General features: G+C 39.6%; 1 protein-coding gene across 1 annotated transcript; it reads right to left on the bottom strand.

Annotated features, from left to right (window-relative positions):
- Positions 1-400: 400 nt before the first annotated feature.
- On the bottom strand, positions 401-2,359 carry LOC131251644 (homeobox-leucine zipper protein HOX11-like). Its single transcript, XM_058252497.1, has 4 exons — positions 1,909-2,359; positions 1,474-1,808; positions 1,282-1,361; positions 401-955 (listed from the first exon to the last, which is right to left on the bottom strand). Exons 1-4 carry the CDS (start codon positions 2,207-2,209, stop codon positions 658-660), a joined length of 1,014 nt encoding a protein of 337 aa, XP_058108480.1. The 5' UTR covers positions 2,210-2,359; the 3' UTR covers positions 401-657.
- Between the last annotated feature and the right edge of the window lie 7,662 nt (positions 2,360-10,021).

Here is a 10,021-nt window from a genome sequence, read left to right as displayed (position 1 = left end):
ATAGGATCGTCCAATCCGTGGAATTTGAAGACTCACATCATGTCCAAACAGATGAACGGTCGCAGATGGTTAGTCATCCAGCCAAGTATACTGTGGAGAGATGGCTCTACCTTGTACTTTCTAGATACTTGTTGAATGATCCAGACCGTTGATTCCATTTGGGCAATATGGATGGACGATGCCCCAAAAATCTCCATGATGTGGGACCCAACGTAGGATACCATATAAACATTCTCGAGTCGCAAGTATCATCTTAATTCAAAATTTAAAATAAAAATAAAATAAAATCTAGAAAAGGGTACTGTACTGCCCATACCTTCATAGTACCCCAATGCCTCGGATGGTCCATCCCAGCACGTGATGACACGTGGACTCCTTTTCACAGTACAAAATACAAAAAGGTAGAAATATATGATTCATGTATTTCCGTTCATTTAATACAAAATACGAACAAATCCGCATACAACCGTATATATCCGTATCTGCTCTTAGTATTCAGTTAAACATCAGCCATTCATTCAACAAATCTCCCCACATCCCAACAAATCCCAACCGTTGAAAAAAAAAAAACATACCCTTCAACTCCCCTAAAGAAAACCCACGTCAAAAAGGGGCTCAAGATGAAGATATTTACAGATCTAACCCCAAACAACCATTTCAAGAGGCAGCTGATTGGTGTGGCTGAGAGAAGGGATAAAACCGGGGTTTTGTGAGAGTAGAAAAACCGGACGCCTTAGAGGCATCCGTACTCGCAGCGGTGGTGGTGGTAGCTACACGCTCGCACGAGGGGCACATGGTAAGAGTCGTGGCCGGTAGCTGCATGTAGAAAGGATGAGACGTCTTCAGAGCCCTTAATTCCTGAAGTTCTTTCTGCAGCCGTCGATTCTCTTCCGTTAATGTCTCGCAGCATCGTTTGAGATACTCGCAGTCTACTTCCGTTTGCTTAAGCTTCGTCCTGTTGAAAGAGATGGCATTTTCGTAAATATAATCGAACATAAACGAATTGCGTTTTTGAAAGTATGGCCCATATTTCAGTGATCCAGACCGTTGGTTTATTTAGTCGTACTGAATAACCCAAAACCCATATTGTGGATTCTCTCAGTTGAATGTGTTTGTAATCTAAACCGTTTATTCTTGGTAATGAAATGGAAGGTTTGGGTTGTTGGGTCAAGGAGAAATTTCGGTGATGGCCCATCCACAAGATGGGAATGAGCTCCAACGGTTTGGATCTAACAGTGGGACCCAGTTGTAGAAACTGAGAAGAGGATTTCAGATGAATACCTTGCTCTTCTGTTCTGAAACCAGACCTCGACTTGCCGGGGACGGAGATTTAGCTGTTTGGCAAGCGCAAGCTTCTGTTTCTGCAATGAATATGCGATTTTAGAACAAATTATAATAAGAGAGAATTAGGTTTTCATTATTTTCTCATTTTCTTCTGAAATTCGTGATTTATGGGATTTGGGTTTTGCTTACTGGATTGAGAGTATTGTGTTCTTTGAAGCTCTCTTCAAGAAAAGCCGACTGTTCTTTGGAGAGCCTGAGCTTTTTCCTCGCCAGACCGTTCTCTTCTTCATCGCTCGCCCTCGAAGAAGCCCTCTCCGCCTCGGCTTCGTTGGCTGCTGCGGCTTCGCTGTCTCTTTTTCCGCCGCGGTACATCGAGAAATCCATCTGGAACGACGAAGCAGCGCTGTTGGGAGAATCGACTGCGGCCGCAGCAGCATCGTCGTTATCTTCGGCCGACGGCAAGCGATTTACATCGAAGCCCCGTGTATTAGCCATCTGGCAGGAAGAACCAGCTTCGGAATTTCCTTCATGAAAGAAAAAATCAATGGCAATCAAGACCCAGATCTTGAAATCTCTGAAAAAAGGAGAGAATCAGAGAAATTATGGTGGTGGTTACGGGCTTACCGTGGTCCGCGGACCATGGGAAGGTGAGATGAGGAGGAGGGTAGCGAGGGACAGGTGCAAGAGGGAGGAGATCCAGCTGAATCGGTGGTCCTGCAGACACCCTTTCATCTCTTTCTCCTTCTCTCTCTGTTGTAGCAGCTCTTCTCTCTCCTTCCCTTTTATCTTCTTTATTCTCTTCACTTGTATTCAAACCTACCCCCAAAGCCATGCAAAACCCTAGACCTCTGCTGCTGCTTTTGCTGGCTTTCTCCATGAAAGAGAAGGGCTTTGGAGCTTCTCCCAAGCTCAAACCCAACTCCATCTCATCAAAAAACGCAAGATGGAGAAAACCCAGATCAGAAAATGATAGAAAAACAAAAAAGAAGAAGAAACAAACAGTATCGAGAGAAAGAGAGAGATGGAGCTCTGGAAATGAGAAAGGAGTAGGCTTTTTATAGACTCTTATCCGACCTTATCTCTCTCTCCAGTCTCTCTCCTCTCTCTCTCTCTCTATTCTCTGTTTTCTCTCTCCTTCTTGTGGGAAACGAGTTTGACCGACAATTTCAGGTTGACAAACACACGTGAAAATGAGAAGAAAAACAAAGGCATGGGCTGTTCAAAGGGAGTTATTTGATACTCTGCCTGCCTATGTATCTTCATGCTCAGGCACCCTAACATTTTACACCTTGAATCAGTTCATAACTTAAATTAAACCACCTAAGCCGTGAAACCCATTGTAACTAACTCATAATTTTAAAACAAGACTGATTGAGTGATCGCAACAATTAATTTAAAGACTTTTGTCCGCTAAAAGAAACATAATTGGATATTTTCACTTTGATAGTTAGATAAACGTCCACTCATTCACATTTACACATTTTATCAATGATTAGTCTACATCAAGATTAATAATTTAGCTACATCAATGCCTTGTGCATCGCTAATCACACAATGCCAGAATATCAAAGATTTGCTGTTGTTTTATTATCAGCTTTTGTAATAAGGAAAGAGATAAAGTTAGAAAGGGCAATCCATGCTTATAGACCTAATTTATAAGGAAAATATTTCACTAAAATAGTAACGGTATGTATGTGGCCTTAGCCCAGCTCGTGCTGTGTTATTCTTGCCTTCTTTTGAAAAATTAAAAAATTATTTATATTTGCACCCGTGAGTTTGTTAGTTCCACCCTCCACAAGGTATTTTAGTCATTTTTTAATTATTAAATGCAAGTATTAGAATATTGCTATCTTGGGTTATCAAATGGGTCCAGCTCAACTTAGATCTTGGTGTACCACCATATTTGAGGTCCTAGACCCAAATTCAGTTGGGTTTTGGATAACCCATTAAATGGACGGATTGGATCTCACACAAATGTGCCATGTTGATGTGTAGGTGATGAATGGATGAGATCTTTTATGAAGAGGTGTGGACTTAACAAACCTAGTTCATTAATTAATTAATATATTAGATTATTATAAAGTTGATTGCGTACCTAAGCCGTACCCAACTCAAAACCTACTCAACCAATTTCTAATTAGGTCCAAGATGGTATACCTAGGCCCTATTCTACATTTTTAAAGCTTTAGAATCGGATATGAATATGTTCGAAAGAGTACTAAGCACCTACAGGTGCTTCACTGCTACTCACAGTACTTTTGATACATAGCTTTCCTACCTACAGATGGATTTTAGAAACAGAAGGAAAAAAAAAAAAAAAACAATTATGTTAGTGTTACATGCTTATTCATATGGTTAATCTTATTTAAATTAGTCAAATTTAAGTGTTCATATATTTAAAGGTATATTTGGTTTTCTAATTACAACAGTAATTAACTGAAAATAAGTAATAATTACTTACATATCTAATTATGTGATGATATCAATTACATTTTATTACAATGATTACATTAATTTGTTGAAAATAGATTTTTTTTATGTAAAAATATAATTATTATGATTTCTTTACTTATTTACTTTACATGTGTATTTGACTCTAGTTTTTTGTGCTATTATTTTCTCTTAATCAAGTATTATAAAAATAATAATAATGACTCATTTACTTTGAATTACATTGAAATAAATAAATTTAAAAAAAAAAAAAACCAAATAGACCATAAGTACTTGTGTAGCCGTAAAAATAGAAGAATGAAAAATGTTTAACTAATGAAAGATTAAGGACACCCAAATCCATAGCTCAACTGGCAGACTAAGTAGAGATACCTCGTTTGAACACTTAAGGTCTTGGTATCAATCCCTAGCGGGGGTGGCTAACATGGAGTGTGTGTACTGACATGGGTGTGTACTAACAAGCAAACCCATATATATATTATAATAATAGTATAAGATAAAAAAAAATAATTAAGCATAAGTAATTATCATATGGGCCACATTATAGGAAAGAAATATATCATTTTATTTCAATGATAAAATTAGTCAATCTGAAATCTTAAAATTGTCTCATTTATTTATTTATTTATTTTACATGAGTTTTAAATGGGCTTACTACAATGGTCATCTCATATTGCACACATATATAATATTTATAATATTTAAAAGAATTTAATTCATTATAATTATTATCCTATGAATATATTGACAAAATGATATCTCTAATCCAAGAGTCGATATCTTAGCTCTTAAATGTAAGTTTTTGAAATCGAAAATTTAAAAATTCATGCTATTAAATAGCACCGTGGAAAATTAGAATTTTTAAGATTTAAATCCCATGCTCCCAAATGATTTGTAAGAATTGGGTTATAAACCATAACACAATATAATCATTTTCCTATAGATTGGACAAGCTTTGGCCATTTTTCATGAACCTGCGCCTTTAAATTAGTTTGATTTGAGTTGTTTAGGTCTATGAAAGTGTGTTTTAACTGCTAAACTCTAGTTTGTTAATGTCATTTTCAGCTATACATGTGTGCGGGCATGACAAAATTGAAATTGCAGCTTTAATTCAAACCAAACAACAATGACCTCAAGCATCAAGATAGGCAGACACGTAGTATATGATTAAAATCTAATGAAATCGGTCACTTATTTAGTCACTCGATTAACATGTAAAATAGGATCAGGCGATGTTCAAAGGGTGAGGTTTGTCCTCTGATGATGGGTTGTACATTTGTCTTATGTACAAAAGAATTTTTCAATACAGATAAAAGTGAAAATGAGAAAGGGATTCTTATAGTTGGTTGTGAGGAGCAACTGCAAAACACCTTTCGGAATGAAGAACAGAATCCACCGTGTGAGCATAGACTCAAGGCTTGTTTGGGCATTTGCGTTAGGGTGGATTAAATGGGATGGAACTGCACTGACAACAACATTTCTGATAGACAATGGATTGTCTGGGGATAGAAGTATTGTAACGCCTTAGAAATCGAGGGTCGTGCATATACTCGACTCCCGAGTTCCCGAGTATCACTTATCATAAATTTTATGGTTTTATGATTAATCACGCTTCATTGTGCAACTTGGAATTACCTGGAACATAGAACACAACCACAACTAGTCTACTGAAATGAAAAAAGATCAAATATATACATATATGTACATGTCCAAAAGAATAAAGGGGTCGCACAAGGCATTACCTAACAAAATCACAAAAGAATAGCATGTCCAAAAAGAATAGAGTTGAGCCCACTGCTCAACGATCCAACGTCCCATCTACTGATCCGTTGGGGTCCCGCTCATCAGCTGGAAGTAGGAGAACTTGTCATCCTCATCGAGGCTCGTATCACCATGTTCCTCATACTCGATATTACCTACATTTACGAACGAGTCTGGCTGGTGTTTTAAAACACCGTCCCAGAGTGGGAGTGAGTGATCAACTCAGTGGGTGCTATTAGTCTTAAGTTGTAACAGACATTAGTTATAATATGAATTTAATGAAAAACAATCAATCATAAACACATATCTAATCTTATTAATGCACATGCATGACGGATGATATGATGCATGTCCTCGCCACAACTCTCCATCGAGCGACTCCATCTAACGAACGCGTATGACCAACACTCCCTTAGAGTGACCTCGACTGCCGAGTCGCCACCCCTAACTAGTGCAATACAATGCGGTCGTGTTAGTCGAGTTCTTAGTTAAGTTCATTCATCCAGCAGGTTTGGGAATCTAATTCATCCCATGTATCAAATGCCCTGAACTAATTGCGAGGCCAAGACCCCCCAACGTGTGAGGGCAAGACCTCGCGATCCTTGATCCCGTCGGGTTCCCCGTCCCCAACTTCAAGCACACAAAGAGTGCTGAGAGAAAGGGATCGCTCACGGTCACTATAGGGAGGTGCATTACCCCAGCATAGGCCGATGCTCGGATACAGTGTCCAATTCCACCATGCCCGGCTCACGAGACTATGGATCAATATTCCATTCGTTATCGATGGGATACAACGGTGGTAGGGTGTTCCGGATTTCATACATAAGTGAGCAAACATAATTAACAAACAGGGTTGAACAGTAAATACAATAGGCTGTACGAGTCAGGCGAGCACGTGACGGACGACATTGAGCACAAGAGGCCCATGTAGTCGAACTACTGCCGCCCACGTGCACCCGCCCAAATCCATGGGTTTAGCCTTGGGTAGCCCTACTAATGGGGCTGCCGTCTCTCCTCGAGTTTCTTAACCAACCCAAGAATTTGAGAACAATTTATAACATGCCAACCATCAAGGTTATCGACTAACATAACAGTATCATAATCACATACCTCTCAACATAGGATTCAAATATTCCTAACTAGTAAGTTACAACATCATGAACAAGGTGTATATAAGTGATATAGATTAGGGAGGAAGTTAAGCACTTTCTACACCTTAAGGGATTAATTACACAAGAGTAATAGATTCTATACACTATGAAACAATACACATGAGAAACATCAAACAACATGGGCATGTAATCATCTACACTAAATCATGTGAGAGGCAAGAATCAACGTCATGTGAAGGAAATCAAACAAGACATACAACTTCATGCAATTCCAAACAAATCAAGTAATTCCTAGGTTTCCTCTAGATTCTTCAATACAACATCTCAAACAAACAAAATCATTAAACTCATGGTATAATTAGTGCTAGGCTACCTAAGGATAATAGTCCGCACCTATGGATCGTTGGAGAGTTGGAAAATGACCTAAGAATGCGAATTTCGGGGTCGATCGGCCGGAATCCCTAAAGCAATCATTGGTATGTTAGATTTCCATGTAAATCTCCTCTCATCACGAGGGTTTCAAGAAAAGGGGTGATGAATCTTACCTAGACAATCAACAGAATGAAATGGCGGTCGTAAATGAGGGTTTCTTCTTAGAGAAGAGGTAGGGAGTTGCAAGGTTTGATTTTCCTTAGCCCTACCTCGATCTAGGGTCCACCTTGCTCACCTTTACTCCCTCTTTCTTCTCCTTTACTCTCTTGCTCTCCCTTTACTCCTTGGTGGTTGTGGTGAATGAGAGAGTTATGAGAGAGCTAGGGTTTATTTTCTAGACTTGAGCCCTTTGGCATTAAGTTTCAACAACTTCCCAAAATAGCTCTCTAGGACTCCTTATTAGTGTTGGGGCCACACTAGCACCCCTTTAGCCACCAAACTTGGTGTGTATGTGTCTCATGGCCCAATGAGGGGTCATGCAGAGTTTGAGAGCAAACGGATAAACGAATATGGGGTTTGATCATATGGTTCCGATCTTTAAATGGCCCTGTGTGGTCTATTCCGGTGATTGGAGCAGTTCTCGTGGCCATCTAACCCTGAAAATCATAGGGTAGGTGCTCCATGGTCCGATGAAGGGCCATGCAAAATTTGGGAACGATCGGGCATGGGGTTTGGTCGTACGGGTCCGATTTGTGATCAATGATCGCCGTACCACGATCGGGTCCCAGATTTTGTGGACGGGCATAAGAAACTACATTAGGCCTTCACCGTAAATTTTGAAGAAATCCGCCGGCTGAAATGTCTCACATTTCAGTTTTATTTACAAGTGTCAGATTCCAATTCTGGCATTGGAGGGGCGCGTTTGGCAAGTGTCAGATTCCACTTATGGGTGTCCGCTGGGTCTGTGGCCCGCGATGGCCCACAAGCCCAGTGAGATCTATGTTATCCTAAATTTTTATAATTTTCTGACCTTCCCGTGTCGCGGTATAACCCGCACGGGCTGTTGCTAAGTGTAAATGGCCATCTGGCTTGACGGCCCGCACTTGGTCCTATCATGATCTGTGTAGTCTATTCAATTTGGGCTAATCTTGGATTAATTTATTTGTGGTACCTCACTACGAGTGGCTTAAACGAACGGTCCTGTGGCAAATCCTACATGGACGCCCCAGGACACTGTACTGGTTCGACAGGATGTTACAAGTATGCACCTCTATTCCAGGATGGATCCGACATTATGGTTGAAATTCATGGGATTCCTTTCATCCCATAGGATATCACGATGGGGCTGTTTGGATTTCCCATGAGATACAATATATGGTAAAAACTAAGATGAGCTTCATCAATGGTCCACAGTCAGTACTCAATATCATCATTGGGGATTGTTGGATGGGCCTCGTTTTTGGACACAGTCACATTCAAGGTGGGGCTTACCTGATGTCCGCCTTGGATTCGTGCCCCACCATGTGTGTGAGTGGGCCAGCTGGTATTAAACGCCCACCGTTGAAAATTTTGTGGGGCCACATAAGTTTTGGATTAGAAGTTTTCGGAAAACTTTTGAGGTTTTTTATTCTGTCTCTGCATCACGATCTGTCTGTTTTACCACAAAAGCTCAATAAGATCATCATCTTATGGCTTGAAAAAATTTCAAAAAAAAAGAAGGAAATTCTAATAAACTAAAAAGAAAAAAGAAAAAAAAAAGGAAGGAAAGGTATTTCCGTAAATAATTACAGAGTAGATTTCTTCAGATGGTGGAATCCGGAAGAAGATGATGGGACGGAAGAGTCGTCTTCCATATCAAAATCTGGAACGTAGTGACTCATCGTTGGTTTATGACTGGAAAAAAAAAAGAAGAAGAAGAAGAAGAGAAAAGAGGATCAAAATGATGGAGAGAGAGAAGAGAGACTTGAGGAATTAGAGCGAGCAAACGTACTTGATTGCGTGAGGGTCTAATGATGATTTCTGCCTTCACTAGGAAATGGATTTCCTAGAATTGTATGTGGATGGGATTTGCGAGCCGAATTTAGGAATCGGCATGGAACTCAATCTAAAATGAAACGAGAGAGAGAGAGAGAGAGAGAGAGAGAGAGAGAGAGAGAGAGAGTGTGTGTGTGTGTGTGTGTTTCGAATCTTATGGGGAGGAGTTTTGGGCGGATGCAGGAACCTGCTCTTTATTTCCGAGCGCTTTGCTTTGCTTTTGTTTGGGATGGATGGATGGAGGAAGATAAGCGTGGATAGATTGAGTTCAATGCCGTTCTCCATTGTCATCTGGGAACTTGACGTCCTGCTGCGGGATGATGGACTCGAGAAGTCTTTCGAAAACCCTCCAAATCTCGCCCGCGGGATTGCCCGAATCCCGCCTCTTTGATAGAGGATTTTGAAAGTATAAGCTGGGACGGTGGCTCGGTTGCCCAAACGTTCATGGGATGGAATAGGGGAGGATTTTACAATCCTACCCCTCGTAAACCAGCGTAAATCAAATGTCCAAAGAGGTCCTCAAACTTCAAGTAAAATTACTAGCTATTTAATTAACGCTACACATTACACTATGAAATGTAAACAATATGCTGAAAGTAAATTATTATACTAAGAAATGTAATTTATTTGATAAAGAAATATAAGGATTACACTATATAATGTAAATTGACTAGTAATTAAAATGATAATTGAAAGATAACGTTTGGTTTGATTAGATTGGTATGAGATAATTTTTCCTGCTGAATTCATATACTATTTATAGTGTTCAGACCATTTAAATCATTTTTGCATTATGACAGTTGCTATAACCATTCATTATTACTTGGCTTCCTGTGGTTTTTTGCTTGACATATGTCTTGATAACCGCTTATGCACGATTACTTTTACATTGGTCTATCAAACAATGACACGGCATCGTTTGATACGCTCCTATTGTTATTACCAAGAAATCTCCTCCACACATATATACAGATCTTTGAATACACTATGCAGACTCGTACAGATCA

Source organism: Magnolia sinica, chromosome 7 (genome assembly GCF_029962835.1).
Source record: "Magnolia sinica isolate HGM2019 chromosome 7, MsV1, whole genome shotgun sequence".
NCBI lineage: Eukaryota > Viridiplantae > Streptophyta > Magnoliopsida > Magnoliales > Magnoliaceae > Magnolia > Magnolia sinica.
Note: the sequence above shows the minus strand (reverse complement) of the source record. Positions and strands in the feature narration are given on the sequence as shown.

Bases quoted from the DNA above. Each gene is read 5' to 3' on its own strand.
- LOC131251644 (XM_058252497.1), bottom strand. From the start codon at position 2,209: ATGGAGTTGGGTTTGAGCTTGGGAGAAGCTCCAAAGCCCTTCTCTTTC. The intron at 1,809-1,908 runs GTAAGCCCGTAA...TCTTTCATGAAG, and splicing joins CCCATGGTCCGCGGACCACG to GAAATTCCGAAGCTGGTTCT. The intron at 956-1,281 runs GTATTCATCTGA...CTCTTTCAACAG, and splicing joins TTTCAGAACAGAAGAGCAAG to GACGAAGCTTAAGCAAACGG.